Source organism: Scardinius erythrophthalmus (genome assembly GCF_964197995.2).
Source record: "Scardinius erythrophthalmus genome assembly, chromosome: 16".
NCBI lineage: Eukaryota > Metazoa > Chordata > Actinopteri > Cypriniformes > Leuciscidae > Scardinius > Scardinius erythrophthalmus.
The window spans coordinates 19,894,924-19,911,064 of record NC_138236.1 but is presented as its reverse complement, the minus strand read 5'-3'; the positions used below and the strand labels follow the sequence as shown (position 1 = coordinate 19,911,064).

Below are 16,141 nucleotides of genomic sequence, written 5' to 3'. Positions count from 1 at the left end.
GTGGCTGGAGCGAGGCTGGGCTCTGGTTCTGGAAGTGGTGCTGTGGCTGGAGCGAGGGGAAACTCCATGAGAGCAACAAGCGTGGTGTCAGGTGTGCTGCAGAACAGCTCATCAGAACCAAACTCTGGGAAACTGTGGTGTCCGAATTCCAGACAACTGTCAAGAACTGTCCATGTTTTTGATTTGGGTGCTGGATCACAATCAATATCCCCACAATTAACTGAAATAAACAGAACAAATTTTAAATTGGAGACATGCATGGGAAAATAAATGGAACATGAAATATTTTAACAATATTTGATTAACTAATGTCAACGTAATCAAATTAGATAAATGCCTACCACTGTCCAGAATGCTCTTTTTTATTTTATTTTTTGCCGTGCTTCTGGACCACAAAACCACAGGCCACAAGGAACTGAAAGGAATGGAGCAAATTTAACAATAATAAGCCGATGTCATTCACGCCCTTGGAAATGTTATAGCTGGTGTGAAATTTTGTGTAAGGTAGAGTCTCCTCGTCAGACTTTGATGCCTGACTCTACCGATGAAACGGCAAACTATTCTTCAGTAAATTTTTACCTATTTGATTGAACCTCATGACTCCTGGTCTTCTTTCATCATATCTGGTCCTGGGTCTTTAAGCTGTTCTCCCCTAACAATAGTTTACCATGATTTACCATGTTCTAACATGATTTACCAGTTTACCTTGATTTACCATAGTTTACCTTGATTTACCACATTCTAGTATGATTTACTATGTTTCTAGTATGATTTACCACGACTTACCACGTTCTAGCATGATTCACCATTTTGATTTACCAGTCAAAAGAACCAACCCCCATCTCTATACGATGTTTTGATGCAGAGATATAGAGCTGGTAAGTCCCGCACATCCGTAAAACCCCAGGTGGACCTCTAGGTTGAAAAATCGTCAATGCAAGTGAATGGGATGTGACGTCACCCCATAACACATTTTCCCTCCACTTGTCAAATCACAGTGCTAATGCTGCTATAATCTATGGAGACAGATCGAGATGCCTGTGTGTTTTGTACCCAAATGTCACCATTCAAACCAAATGGGCTGTTCTTTCTTCAGATTCCCGTCTGATGTAAAAAGAGTTGTAATCCACAAAGTGCTCTCACACAAAGTCTAACCGTATCAAACTTCTACCCGCTAAATTGTAGCATTCTTCACACGAAAAATTATATTAAAAATTCACAGACAACATATGTTCACATTCATGGCAAAATTCAAACGGGACCAGAAAATAATTATTTTCTCACATTCACTTGCATTGAAGATTTTTCAACCTAGAGGTCCAGTAGGGTTAGCGGAAGGGGCGGGACTTACCAGCTCTATAGACCTTGCTAAATGGTTTCAAGGGTACTCTGGTTGCTATGGGTTGAGTTGCTCTGGAGCTGCCAATGATGAAACTCCAAAGGCTACTTGTCAGAATGAATGATATAAACCAACTTCCATGCCTCTGTGACATTCAGAATGGAAGATATCCCTCTTTGAATTTTGGTTGCTAAGGTGGTCGACAATGGTTGCTATGGTGGGGCTAGGAAGTGCTGAGGTGATTCATGATTGGCTGTTTGCTGCCCTGAGTCAAACAAGCCCACCCTCATGTTTCTATGACAATTCTCTTTCAATGGAAGTCTATGGAACTGGTTGCTATGGTGCTCTAAATGGTTGCCAGGGCATGGCTTGATAGCTTCACAATGATCCCGAGAGACTGATTGGTTGTCTGAGTAAAATGAGCCCACCCCCTTGTCTCTCTGTCACTGTGATCCAGAGTTATGTTCAATTCAAAATCCCTATGCAATATACCATAGTAGGAGAAACACATGCGTTTCATGGGCCGACCTTCGCCATAGTATGTCTATGGGACAACTTTGGGCACCTCTTGCCACCCAGGTATATAACTTTTACACCATTGTGAGGTATGTTCTTACAGAGCCTGCCAGCCTCTTCTGCGAAATCCTCGCTCGGAGCTACGACTCGTCAAAGTTAATAATGAATTAATACTTAGCTAACGAGATGATACACATGGGTTCATGTGAACAAGACCACACAATATTTAACACTATTTTTGAACTACACTATTTAAGAAATCTACAATGAAGAAATATCCACGACTTTCCCGAACTCTGACCTTTCCCGTGATCGCTATGGCAACGTAGAACAAGCCGGTAACGAACTTCCGGTTTACGTTAATCTGAAGATACTGCTAACAGAGAGCCTCAACAAGCCCAAACAATTTGCTTGGATAATGAGGAGTAGAGCTTAGATCGGGCCCAAAAAATCAAGCCCGACCCTACCTGAGCCCGTTGTGTCCGAGCCCGGCCCGACACATTAACTGTAATTATGAGCCGAGCCCAATTTAGACCCAATCATTTTTAATACGTGGGCTGTTATAACCAGGGGCGGTGCCAGATAATTTTTTAATGTGTGCTGAGGGGGTGCTATATATATTATATATATAAATACTTTTAATAAATGAGCAAAAATTGGCCACTTAATATTTAATATTCAATTATTTTAATGATCACAATTAAAGTATTAATTTGATTAAATTGAACAAGCACAACATTCGGCATTCAATCAAATATTATTAAAGATTTATTATTAATAATGTTATTTCAACACAATATCTCGTTATTTCGACATCAAATGTGTGCCGAGTGTGCGTGCAATAAGCAAGATCTGCATTTGTAAATCCGGTGACACGCGTGCATTGATTTTTATTAATAAACTAGTGTTTTCTGTCAGTGTCTGCTGCAAAGATGAAGATGATCATGGTGTTCATATTTGAACAAATATGTAAATGCTCTTATTTAATGGCTACAACAAATATAGTAGGCCTACATACTCTCTATTTGTACAAATTGCTGCACATTCAAGTTAATTCTCGAATTAATTTTCACATTATTGAAAACAATAAACATACCACTTAAAAATATATATACGGTTGTAGGCTACTGCAGTTTTTTCTAAGTAGCGTTACAAGAAACACTCTTTCTGCGTAGATCGAGGTCCGTTTATGTTGGAAACAACTCCCATTCCATTCATAAAATCCTTCAGTTTTCGCGTGTTGTTTGTGCACCTGACAACGGTACACGTTGAGCCACAAGGAGCCATTGCTTATCTGTCAGCATTACTACTTGTCAGTAATCAGTTTCACCCGATTTTACCGCGACGCGAGTATCCCTTGTGTGCAAGCTTCATTGAGCGTTACGCTAAACCGGAACTGAGATACCGGCAACAGGAAGTATCGAGTGTCATGGCGACGCCCATTAAGACTCGCAGGAAAGTTGTGGATATGACTGGAAAAAATGGTCTTTTATTCGACTAAAAGTCACCAAATGCAAAACAATGCAGGTGCATTTTGAAATATTTTACCTAGTTTTAAGAAATGTTTTATCTAATCTAGGGCTGTCCTCCTGTCAGTAACAATTATTTTGGTAATCTAGTAATTGGTCGATTATTTTGACAACTAATGCGTACTTTCTGTATTCTTAAAGGGGTCATATAATGCCATTTTTGTACAAGCTAATATGATTCTTTAGGGTCTAAATTAAAAGTTTGTAATATACTTTAATTAAAAATTCTCATTAGTATTGTAAGAAAACACTAATTTTACCTGGTCAAAAACAGCTCTGTTTTCAGCACGCCGTTTCAGTGCATGTGTCTTTAAATGATAATGAGCTTTGCTCACCCCGCCCCTCTGTTCTGTGGGTACACCGTATTAGACATTCTCTGACCGTATCTAACACAATAACCACGTGTTATTCGTTATAAACGTGGGATTATGAATTATATTGAGAACGTCGTACATAGAAAACATGCCGTAATGTACCCTGAGTGTAAACCTTAGACGCATTCATCGTGAAGCCTGCAGCAAGGTTTGCAAATTTCGCAAAGATTAATATAAATACTAATATAAAGGTTAATAAAACATTACACTCACATCTTCTGGAGGTTCAGCAGGAACACGTTGGTACCGATCCGTTTTTTCTCGTTTGTGAAGCTGTCTGGTGTGAAATGATTCGCGCAAACATGAAAGCACAGACGATCGTGGGGAATCCCCGTGAGGGAATCCCCCCGTCAATCCTTTGGGCATATCGCTTCAAAAACAAAACTCAGCCACTGCATTTTCAACGGCTCGGATTTAGGAACATCCAAATGACTGCTGTGTTCCTTATTACATCTAAGAACAGAACACCACAATCGCTTAGACGCCATTCTACTCCAGCATATCAACAATGGCGGACTACTATGACGACGGCTGTCACAGCTCGCTCAGGGCAGGTCTTGTGTTGAAACACGGCTGTCAATCACAATAGCGGGAGGGGCGTACGATCTTATGACGTCACAATATCGAACGGCTTGATTTCAGAGATGGTCAAACATATAAGGAGATTAAAACAAAACCACTGGATGGATTTTTATCATGATAGGATGGTTGTGTACAGGCACTGCCAACAGACATTTCAGTGTAATCAACTTGTAAAAGTGCATGTACCATTATATGACCCCTTTAAAGTTCCAAAATCTGTTTTATTAGAAAAAAATACAGGTTAATACCTTTATTTTGTTTTACTCTTTTTAATGTAGCCTAGTTTATAGCTTGATTCATCATCATTTCACATTTTTATCAATGTTGAAAACAGTTATTTAAATTTTTATTTCAGGATTCTTTGATGAATAGAAAGTTCAAAAGAACAGCATTTATCTGAAATAGAAAGTGCTGTAAATTTGAACAACAACACTGTGTTTACAAAGCACATCAAATAATGATCCGCTTTCCACTCATGTGTAAATAGATTTTTCATTGTCCTTATCAAAAATTTGCGTCTAATACTATTTTGTTTATTATAGTTTTCTCACAATCACTACATTACAAGCAGTTAATTTATCAGACACTGATAATTATGTTAATTCTATTTTTAAAATGCAACGTACTGTAATAATCTATAAGCATATTTAACAATCGGTCGAAGGAGAATAATTGCAAAGTGTTTACGAGCAATTTGGTCTGGCCCGTAGATACAGTATGTTGTTCCATGCTCCATCTGGTGTATATTATGTGAAGTACAACACATCTATCTATAAATTACAGAAACGTCTGTCTGTCTTGGTCGACCAAAGTCCTGAAATTTTCAACTAAAAATCGACTAAAAATTACGTTAGGAAAAAAAAACGTTAAATTAATTAGCTGCGCACTGTGCGCAGTACTTGGTAGTCTCGTTGTCCGCCTAAATGAATTATAAATAAACATAAAAAACTAGTAGGCTATTTGCAGTATATTAAATTGTTTTTGACCTAATTATTTTGCACTGAAATGAGTCTGACACACGAGTCTGTCGGCTCTGACAGCGTTGCATCACGTGCACCTGCGCATTATCATAGCCTATGATTTCCGAAAATATGTTGTTGTCAACTAGTCATATCATCACAAGAACTTTTGAGGAATATGCAACATAATTTAGACAATTGTTTTTGTCATATGTATTATAATAACTGACAGACACTATAAGCTCTGTGCAGTCGCTCTGTGTAGCTCAGCTTAGCGGCTGAGACACGAATAGACTATTAACTTTTTTTAAAAATGCTGTCACACTGCCGATGTCTTTGTTGACATGGTAGAAGAGGACCGACTGACTATGAATTAAACGCTCTCACAATTAAATAAATAATATTCAGCAAACCTTCTAGTAGCCTACTTTCTTCAATCTGTCTCTCTTCTCCAGTGGGTTGGGCTAATCCAAAAGAAGTGAAAACAAGGGGGGTGTTCTGAAGACAGACTGTTACCTGTGAAACAGGGGTGCTCTGAAAACACCCCCATTAGCAATTAGTGCTTTCCACCTGATGAAATGAACGCGGCAAAACTGATGAAATGAACGCGGCAAAAAATCGACCAATCAGAATTTTGGTCAAGCCAGAACGTATCGACCAAATAATCGACTAATCGACTGGGAGATTACAGCCCTATTGCTTTCTACCATGCACAAATAAAAATGTCACTGAACTTTTGCTGTGTAATTGTAACAATGAGCACTCAAATACACCAAACCAACAATTACTAAAAACACACAAAAAAAAACTGATTTTGCACGGGCACCTTGCACTGTTCCCTGAATCGACACGCTTATTCATTTGTGGAAGTAAACTGAATCTGTAAGTCAGCTATGCTGTTTACTTCTGAATATTATATTTCATTCTGGTGCTCTAAATGTTATCGCTACTGTGTAATAATAGCCTATGCTATTTACCAACTAAACATATCCTATTCAATGTGTTCACAGTCTCTTTCACGGGCATCATTTGTAGTAGCCTATTCACAAACTGTTTGCTCAAGCATAGCGTTTTCTTGGAGTTCACTGTGTGCTTTCTACCATGCACAAATAAAAATGTCACTGAACTTTTGCTTTGTAATTGTAACAATGAGCATTAAAACACACCAAACCAACAATTACTAAAAACACACACAACAACTGATTTTGCATGGGCATTTTGCACTAGTTTATTTAAATTCTAAAAAAATGTGATGACAGGATTCAGCGACATTCCGCAGCACGAATTGTGGCATGCCGTGAAAAAAAAAAAAAACACGCATTCTTAATGGCCACATCTATAGGGTGATAAAGGTATAATGATGATTAGCATTGAATTATAAATATACTTCATTCTTTTGAAAATACCTAGACGAACAAAGATAAGCCATATATTGTCGCAATTGTATATTTTTTGTCTTCATGTTTCATCGTCAAAACAGCTCTATCTGTATCTGTGTTTTATTCAGCTATAGCGATATCTTCGGCCTTTGTCCATGTAAGGGATTAAAAAACGGTTCATGGATTCTCGTCTGATGAATGTGCCATTTCTGGTATTTTGCCAGTTAATCATCAGGTGTAAAGTGCAATCAGTGTGATTTATTTATTTTTTACAAATCAAGCACTCAAATTTAATTGAGGAATCGTAACGGTCCTAGTCCCAAACATTAAGGTGTCCTGAAATGAGCATGTTGAAATCCAAGACAGATATCAATCGTACCCTGTTAATCCTGCAGAGTCTGGTCTTTCCATTTCCCTCTTTTTTCCAACGCATTATTTGAGCCTGAGCTCTCTTTCCTCTCCGTGGCATCCTTTAAAATATGAAGAGATAGACAGAAATTACACCCTGCCTATTTATACCTGCCAGATGAATAAACATGAAGCACGATTATCATAATGAGATGGCACTGAATAGTGAGCTCCACAATGCAGTTGTTACTAGTAGGAATAGCTATTGTAGAGCTCTCTAAATGAATTGTTACTAGTAAGAATTGAATTTGAGAGCTCTCTAATTGTAATACTTTCTAGTAACAATTGAATTATAGAGCTCTCTAATTGGAATTCTAACTAGTAACAATTCAATTGTAGAGCTCCGTAATTAAAAATTAATGTAAGTCAATGGAGACATATGACTAGTAAAAAATCATTTGTAGAGCTCTAATTGTAATTGTTACTAGTAAGAATTGAATTAGAGAGCTCTGTAATTGTAATTCTTACTAGTAATAATTGAATTAGAAAGCTGTGTAGGCTAATTGTAATTTTTCCTAGTCATAATTGAATTGTAGAGCTCTCCAATTTAATTCTTACTAGTAAAAATGCAATTACGACGAGTAACACTGGGTACCATTTAAGCTAAAGCGGCTTGCCATTCCATAGTCTATAAGGAATAACGTTACCTGAGGGTTAAACACAAGAAAAACATACTAATGTTGTCTCTCCATCACTCCTCAAAATACTGTAAATGTCGTCAATGAAGTAATCAATGCGTTATGCGTCACCTCATGCGTTAATATTTACCAAAAATTGCTGCAAATATAGTGAAGCTGCCGTCTCTATCCTACTGGGACCCATTCAAACAGATTGTCAGCGTGGATTTGTGCTAACCGTTACATGAACCACGTGACCGCAGGGCACGAAAACAAAGGATGTCAACTCACTCTCGAGTTATACCAGTAATACACTAATGGAACTCCCGTTATATTCAATAAAGCTAACTACAGCGCAAAATAAATTTCTAACATAGATTATATTTGCACGTTGTTTATGATTAGAGAATTATGTCAGTGAGCGTGAACTGAAATCAGTTCTCACCGGATTTCTTCACCGGTGACTAATCTAACCGCCTTCGATTGGATGTTGCATTTTTAAAATCAACAGAAACGTGTGTGATTGGCTAGCACGCTGCCCTTGATAGACATAAAGCGACTTGCATCAATCGACAATTTTCACGCAGTATGTAAGCAATTGTAAGCTAACGTTACACAAATAATATCCATCAGACACACACAAAATGTCATGTTACGTTTTCACACAAAGATAGACGTGTGGCTAGCTGTAGACATCCCTTATGCATCACCATCTTTACAGAGAAAACTATAGCTTCAGTGTAAACAAAAACGATATAAACTGCACCTCGTATTATAATACGAATAATATCGCCTACATTTCATTCAAATAAAGAGCTACATTTGACATTACAAGGCTTTATAAAACAGCATATTTGACAACAACCATCTCCACTCACCTCAAGAGAATAGTGCGCGAAGTCAACCAGTCAGTCAGCAACTGTGAAGTCGATCTCGCAGGCAATCAGCAGCGAGCTTAGATTGTACAACCAATAGAATCACATCTTCTACTGATGGGTCGGTCAGAAACGATTCGTTCATTGTGAACAAATCTTTAATATGACTCGGGAATTCCGAGTTGTCTCGAAGGTGTCTGAAACCGCTCACTGGTTCACTCATTCACTAATCCCTACAGTGTATATTTTGAGTGCACTATATCTGCAAGGAGATAACGAAACGAAGTGAAGTAGCTGTGTCCGAAACCGCTCACTCGTTCACTAATCCCTATGGCATTTGCCATATTATTGCCTAAATCATATATTTTAATAATACAAATAATATGCCTATATAATTTACCTTAAATATAATTTATTTAATTTTAAAATGCATCTATATAATATTGTCTCTATATTTTAATGTTTTATTCAAGTAATGATTAATAAAAATAAATAAAAAAGGTAGACAAACCCCCCTAAAACTAGCATGAAATAAATGTTAAAGCAAAAATTAGAAAGCTGTAAAGTAATCTCTGGTTTAATCTCGCTCGCACTTTCACGTGCGCTCAGTCCTCCCCGCATTGGATTTTGGTATAGTGCTTCAGCAAGTGTACATCGAATGTAGGCTACACTCGAATTCAGAGAGGATTGTGGGTATAAAGTAGTGAACGAATGTAGGGAATGATATCACTCACTCAGAAGTTGGAAACCACTACAAAATGGCTAACACCCGATATAGTACAAAATGGCTAACACCCGATATAGTGTACAATGTAGTGGATGGGGAGCAGTTTCGGACACAGCTGTCAAAGAGTGATTCGATCATTTTGCAATCATCATCCTGCCTCATTCATGCGTCTACGTCAAGCGGTGCGGGAGGAGTAGCGTGCCGAAGTTTAAGTATGAGCAATAACAATAGTGGTGCCTTGCCCTTGCCTTCAGTCTAGAGCCCGACCGATATATCGGCAGGCCGATATTATCGGCCGATATTAGGCATTTTCAAAACTATCGGTATCGGCATTTATAACGGCCGATAAATTAATATTTCAAAAATAAAATAAAAACGGACGAAACACTCTTCAACCATGTTATGAGGGTTGCCGTTGTATAGTTTGTCCACCAGAGGGCACTCTACACCGTCCCTGTTGGCAACACTCGTGTATAACGCGCCACACATTCTGCAACCTGCTGATCCAGCCAGAGTCGGGCAGAGAGAACCGCGAGTGAGATCAGCAGTGAATTGTGTTCATGGTGAGTTGGTAACGACTCACGAGACATACATTGCTTGAATAACAATTAAAAGAACATCCCTATCAGTTCTCTTAACTCAAATAAGGATGACAAAATTCGTGACTCATGTCCAGTTTTGCTGCGGTTAAATAAGCCGAGAGTGAAGCGGAACAACGCGACGTAGGCTATATTCACATAAAATGTTAACACTGCAGTTCACAAAAGTTCATAATGTGCATGTGCTTTAATGCTTTGTCGGTTAAACATTTAATTTTAAATGCTGATGCGCTGTTCTAACGTGTGCGTTTCTCAGCGCGTACATGTGAAGCTCACATGCACTAAAAGCCTTTCTAGTACCAGCGCCTGGATACTGGACTAAGTTATCTTTCGAGTATTATTGTGCTAATACTGTTAAATACACTCAAGATTTACATAAACAATGTCGGTTGTCCGCTTGTCAAATGCGTGTACATTAGACGTGTCGTGCTCAGCTCTTAAAGAGACAGTAGCAAATGTAAACACATTGCCGCTTGTCCTTAAAGGGATAGTTCACCCAATAATAAAAATGATCTCATTATTTACAGGCACTCTAATGTTGTTCCAACTGTATTAATTTCCTTCTAATATTTTTCTAATATTAATAGTTTGAAGAATGTGGGTAACCAAACAGCTGGTCCCCATTGACTTCCAAAGGAGAAAAATATACTATGGAAGTCATTGGGGTACATCAACTGTTTGGTTACCCACATTCATCCAAATAACTTATTTTCAACAGAAGAAAAAAACAACTTGAGAGAGTAAATTATGACAATTTGAATTTGTTGTCAATTTGAATGTGAAATTGTTGTTTTTGTTCAAAGGACTAAACGTTTAGTCTTAAAAAAAAAATCTTAAGTTTGTATTTTTATACATTTTATTTATCAGAACTTTAATATATTTTGATGTTCCTCTGTTCTGTTGTGACAATACAAGAAACAAGTTTCTTTTTAAAATGCATTATCATATTAGTTTAGTTAAAACTCATAAATAACTACAAATAACTAATGTTAGGGAAATTTGTTAATGTTTTGTTGCGCGTTTCTGAAAAAAAAAAATATATATATATCGTCCGATATATCGGAATATCGGATTTTAAAACCAACAAATATTTGTACCGGTATCAGCCTTTATCAAAATCCTTTATCAGTCGGGCTCTAGTACCCATCAAAAGTTTGTACACACCAATTGTAAAGTGTGTCCAAACTTACTGTACTATAATACACATAAATAATATTGCTACTGTATTATAATATACACATAAATAATATCGGCCGATATATCGGTATCTGGCTTTTTTTTATCGGTATCGGCATCGGCGCCCAAAAATCCATATCGGTCGGGCTCTACTTCAGTCTGTTGCCTTTTTTGGCAAGCTACACATAGCTTGTCCTTTACTTCATAAGTTTTCCTTTTAAGTTTTTTCACAGTGATCACTCAAGTGACCACTGTAAGTAAGAGTGACCTGATGCTGAGTGTGCTCGTTGAACGCTGCTACACAAACACATTCGCTGTCAGAGCAATGTCATCACGCACAACGTCCTGTGCAACAAAGGACAGTTAAGATGTGTCTTCCATCATCATGCCATTGCTCTGATTGCCACTACTCCCATTGCCTATGCAACCTCCTCATTACTATTTACAGCAAAAATAGGGATGCCACTTACCACCCTTATTAATACTTGATAATGCTCACAAGCTCCCCCTTTGCGGCCGATATGCACCCTTGATGCGCACTTTTGCAGAGCCCGCACTATAGCTTGTCACCCAGTGATCAGTACTGTTATTCAACGAAATTGCCGTCAGTGAGGGGGATACGTCTTACAGATCCGTTTGCCAAAGCACCTTGTCAATGGTTGAAACGAAATGGTCACACATCCAGTGGCCAAAGATATAGCTATAATTACCTGATCGGCACGCCAAGTGTATATACCCAGGAGAAGTTAAAAACGTACAATTCTCTTGATGCGTACAACTTTGTTCTGAGTGGTTATGTCCAAGACAGATGGAATTGTACAAGGCCTGGGTTATTGTCAACAAGACAAACAACTGTATTATTACAGCAAACTGCACCTGTATGGCTGGGTATATAACCATATACCAAATAAGTTTACTATCTCAAATTTTCATTATTTACCCAATTCAGTCAGTGTCAGCAATTGAATCAAACAAAATTGAACAGCTTATTTGCTGAAATCATATAACTGTTATATGTATAGCCTAAAGCACATTACATTATACCATTTTGTGCAGGTTAGACACATGATGCAGCCATGCAGCTGCACTTGTGTTTAAAGTTGAGCTGTGGGTCAGGATGGGAAAGACGGAGAAGTGTTGTACTTCAAGGGACAAATATGTGGATTCACACACCCAAGAGAGAGATGAAACCAGCCAGACTGAGTGAGATCGGCTTCAGAAAGGCAAAGAGGAAAGACACCCAACTGCAGCCAGTCAGCATAAGGCGTAGAAAGAGCTATGTAAAAGGCAGACACAATCTGAATGTAGACGAAATCAGGTCAAGCCTTTTTAGTTGCAATATTGTACAAATAAAGCTTCTGAGAGTGTAATTACACAGGCTGTTCCAAGGTGTTTAGCTACACATTGTAACACAGAAATGTGTTTTTGTATTAACTTTTCAAGGCTTCGTTTACTTCCATTGCTGCAGAGTAACTTGAAGTTGTTAACTCATTACTTTATCCCTATAAAATTACATGTGAGTTTTGCTGCCTTTGATAATTAATTGAAGCCTTGAAAGTTGATGCAAAAACACATTTCTACAGGTGTCCCAATCTGTGAAGACCTTGGAACAGCCTGTGTTAATACATACATGTTGTTTTTAACTTTTAACGGTTTGCTGCTTACTTTTGTACCATTCACTGGACTTGAACTACTTATATTTTAATAAAACTACAATTGACTGGTAGTGTCATTAATGTAAAAACATAAGTTATAATCAGTGCCATGTAAGCTAACTATTAATGACAGATGTAACCAGCTTTGATTGCAATTTGTGTTAAAATAAGTTATCTAACATTTATTTGATTGTGTATTCAGAACTGACAGATGAAGACATTGCAGAACTGAAAGTACTGGCACCTAACGCAGCTCAGCCTACTAGCATGGACTTCAGTGACAAAGATTCCGCATCAGAAGAAGACCGGAGACCTGCCAGAGCCACTGGTAGCTCTGTATGATGCCAATCTGAGATGCCTCTGCCAAAATGAACTACAAGAGAGGAGTGAAGAGACCTTTGAAAAACTGGGGAAGGAGTTAACTAATAAGCAGTGTGTAAACCTTGAGCTTATATGACAAAAAATCAGGCCCACTCTCAGAACTGGAAGGATAACAAGCAAAACCCTACATTGTGTTTGCACTGTTGTAACAGAGAGCGCTAATACAAACCTTGTAAAACAGGTAATAGAGGTTACCAGGTACCAATCAAGTCAAGTGTAAATCACATAGCATGCCTCAACAGGCTTCACAAGACGATTCAGACATAACAAAAATGATCTGGTCTGACAAATTATCTTATTATCAAAAACGATGTGACATTCATTCTCTGCATTTTGATGCATGCAATGTGATCCCAGTTAGCAACTAAATAAGGCAAAACGCAAAAGTTACAATACTTACCTCTCAAGTTTTGCATCGCCTTTGTTTTTATTTCACACTGGGTTGAGTAGGAAAAGACAGAAGGAGCAAAGTCAGGATTACTGAAGTCCATGGATACCTCTCCTGTAAAAAACAAAACAAAACTTATCCTGAGTCTGTTATAATGTATTAGCCAAGTACTAATGTTACTAGCCAAACTTATGAGACTAGCTAGCCATCAGGCTAACTACTAGCAAGACAACGTAACAAAATTGAAGGGAAGTTAGCTAAGCTAGTTCGACTCAAACATTCTGTGTTCTATTGTTAGATAAGCGTGCGTACTACTCATTATTTACTGTTATTTTGTTGTGAGCCAAACCGAGTGATGTGTCTGATTTAGCGTAACGTTAACTTACCTGATATGAAGTGGGGACTGCAGAGTTGGGCATTTTTAATATAATTATAATAATAATAATTCGTTACATTTATATAGCACTTTTCAGGGTCCTCAAAGCGCTTCACATATGGAAGGGGGGAATCTCCTCAACCACCACCAATGTGCAGCATCCACTTGGATGATGTGACGGCAACCATATTGCGCCAGAACGCCCACCACACACCAGCTTACTGGTGGAGAGGAGACAGTGATGAAGCCAGTCAGTATGGGGATGATTAGGAGGCCATGATAGACAGAGGCCAAGGGGCAAATTTGGCCAGGATGCCGGGGTTACACCCCTACTCTTTTTTGAAGGACATCCTGGGATTTTTAGTGACCACAGAGAGTCAGGACCTCCGTTTAACATCTCATCCGAAGGACAGTGCTCTTTGACAGTAAAGTGCCTCTGTAACTACACTGTGGCATTAGGACCCACACAGACCAGGGTGAGCACCCCCTACTGGCCTCACTAACACCTCTTCCAGCAGCAACCTGGTTTTTCAAATGAGGTCTCCCATCCATGTACTAACCAGGCTCAGCCCTGCTTAGCTTCAGTGGGCAACCAGTCTTGGGCTACAGGGTGATATGGCTGCTAATTTTTTATTTAGTCCTCGTTTTGGTTTTGAGTGGTTGGTGAAACCAATTGTTTTTGTGTGCAGATTCTCAGAGCCTAGGCTGCCTACAGAGACGCGTTTTTTGGCGGCATGCTTGTGATTTGTGATATGAATGTGAAAAAAAAAATTGGGCCTGAAATCACTGATACAACCTTTAAGACCACTGTTTATAGATTTCCAATTCTTGCATCCCACTGCACAACACAACATTTTTTTTTCGGTCGTCTTTTGTAACCGACATGCGCAGTTGAACCTGCGTGACGTTGTGTGACGTAGGGTGATAATTCTCAGTAGTCAGTACTACCAGTCAAAGTTTATTGTCCCCAAATATTAAGCATCTTTATGATTTTTCTGTAGGCAATTTAACATTTATTGTGGCATTTTTCAGTTCATTGCTGAGAAGCTGCACCCACCTGGAACACCTGAAAAAAGACAGTATGCATGTATTTATTAATTAATTTTTATGGGAACATGACAATTTCAATTCTAAATGAACAAGAACTTCCGAGAGGAAGAAGAAAAAACAGAATAGGCCTACATTCATTCTACAACAAGAGGGGAAAGGAAAGACTAAAGACAGTCTATTTAGTAGTCTCAAGTTTTTTTTTTTTTCAGACTGATTTTGTTTACTTATCTTTTATCATTCAAATATGCATTGAAGGTAAGTATAAAGATGACAACTACATATATTTGGTCCAGTGCAGAGGTAATTTTTAGGTTAAAATAAGTAGGGGATTATTTTAACACTTAATAGTTAACGTTATAGCAGTTGAAAGTTTTTTCTTTTTTTTTTTCTCTTGCTCTTACTTCTATTGAGAAAAAGAAGTTGCTAACTAACCAGGCTTTTTTCCCATAGAACTTCAGACAGGAAAGTTCAAGGATTTCATTAATGTTAGATTTATCTATATATTAAGTATGACAGGTAAGAATGAAGTGATGAGCTCATCGAACATAATAACGTTAATCCGTTTCCCAGGCGCTAGCATAAGTTCCACATCAAAACAAACAATATATTTCTACACTTTTGTGAATAATTATTACCTGTCAGGGTCTTTGGGAAAACGATGAAAGGCAAGATTTGTACTGTCACACACTGACAGTTTTTGCACTGGATTGCCGAACATTGTGTTATTTTATTCCACTTTGACTTTCGTTGTCTTTCGTTGTCATTCTGTCTCGCATTTTCACTCCAAATGAAAATAGCAGCCGCGCTACCGAAGCGCCACTGGTGGCAGTGGCTGTTACCGCAAAAAAGCACAAGAGTTTAGCATTGGCTTCTTTTTTTTATTTACATTTTTTATTTTATTGAATACAAAATCTGAATACAATAAAATGGCACTAAGCAGTCTATATACAGTACAGAGAAAAAAGGCTCAACACAAAATGGAAAAAACAATAATACAATTAAATAATAATAGTTATTAATTAAAAAAACTACAACAGATTGTATAATACAAGCAAATTATACAGTTTTATTGCAGTTTGGTTTTTCATTTTACTGAGGGCATCTGAAATGTATTTTAATCGTTTCTGAATATAATAAACAGGGGTAACGTTATACATTTACAAATTTTTATTTATACATTTGTGTATGAAGTATTTTGCCAATAATATAAT

At 37.9% G+C, this 16,141-nt stretch overlaps 1 protein-coding gene and 1 long non-coding RNA gene across 2 annotated transcripts in view; one reads left to right on the top strand and one right to left on the bottom strand.

Moving 5' to 3' along the window:
* setdb1b (SET domain bifurcated histone lysine methyltransferase 1b) overlaps positions 1-8,746 on the bottom strand; it is a 28,730-nt gene extending 19,984 nt beyond the window's left edge. The window contains exons 1-2 of the mRNA XM_081389292.1: positions 8,582-8,746; positions 7,058-7,148 (exon numbers count right to left, since the gene is read on the bottom strand). Of these exons, the coding sequence (XP_081245418.1) occupies positions 7,058-7,147 (90 nt within the window). The 5' untranslated portion in view covers position 7,148; positions 8,582-8,746. The remainder of the gene's footprint in view (positions 1-7,057; positions 7,149-8,581) is intronic.
* Positions 8,747-9,800: 1,054 nt separating this feature from the next.
* On the top strand, positions 9,801-13,666 carry LOC308704495. Its single transcript, XR_014031813.1, has 3 exons — positions 9,801-9,868; positions 12,137-12,398; positions 12,938-13,666. It is a non-coding gene; the product is annotated as an uncharacterized lncRNA (long non-coding RNA).
* Positions 13,667-16,141: the final 2,475 nt, after the last annotated feature.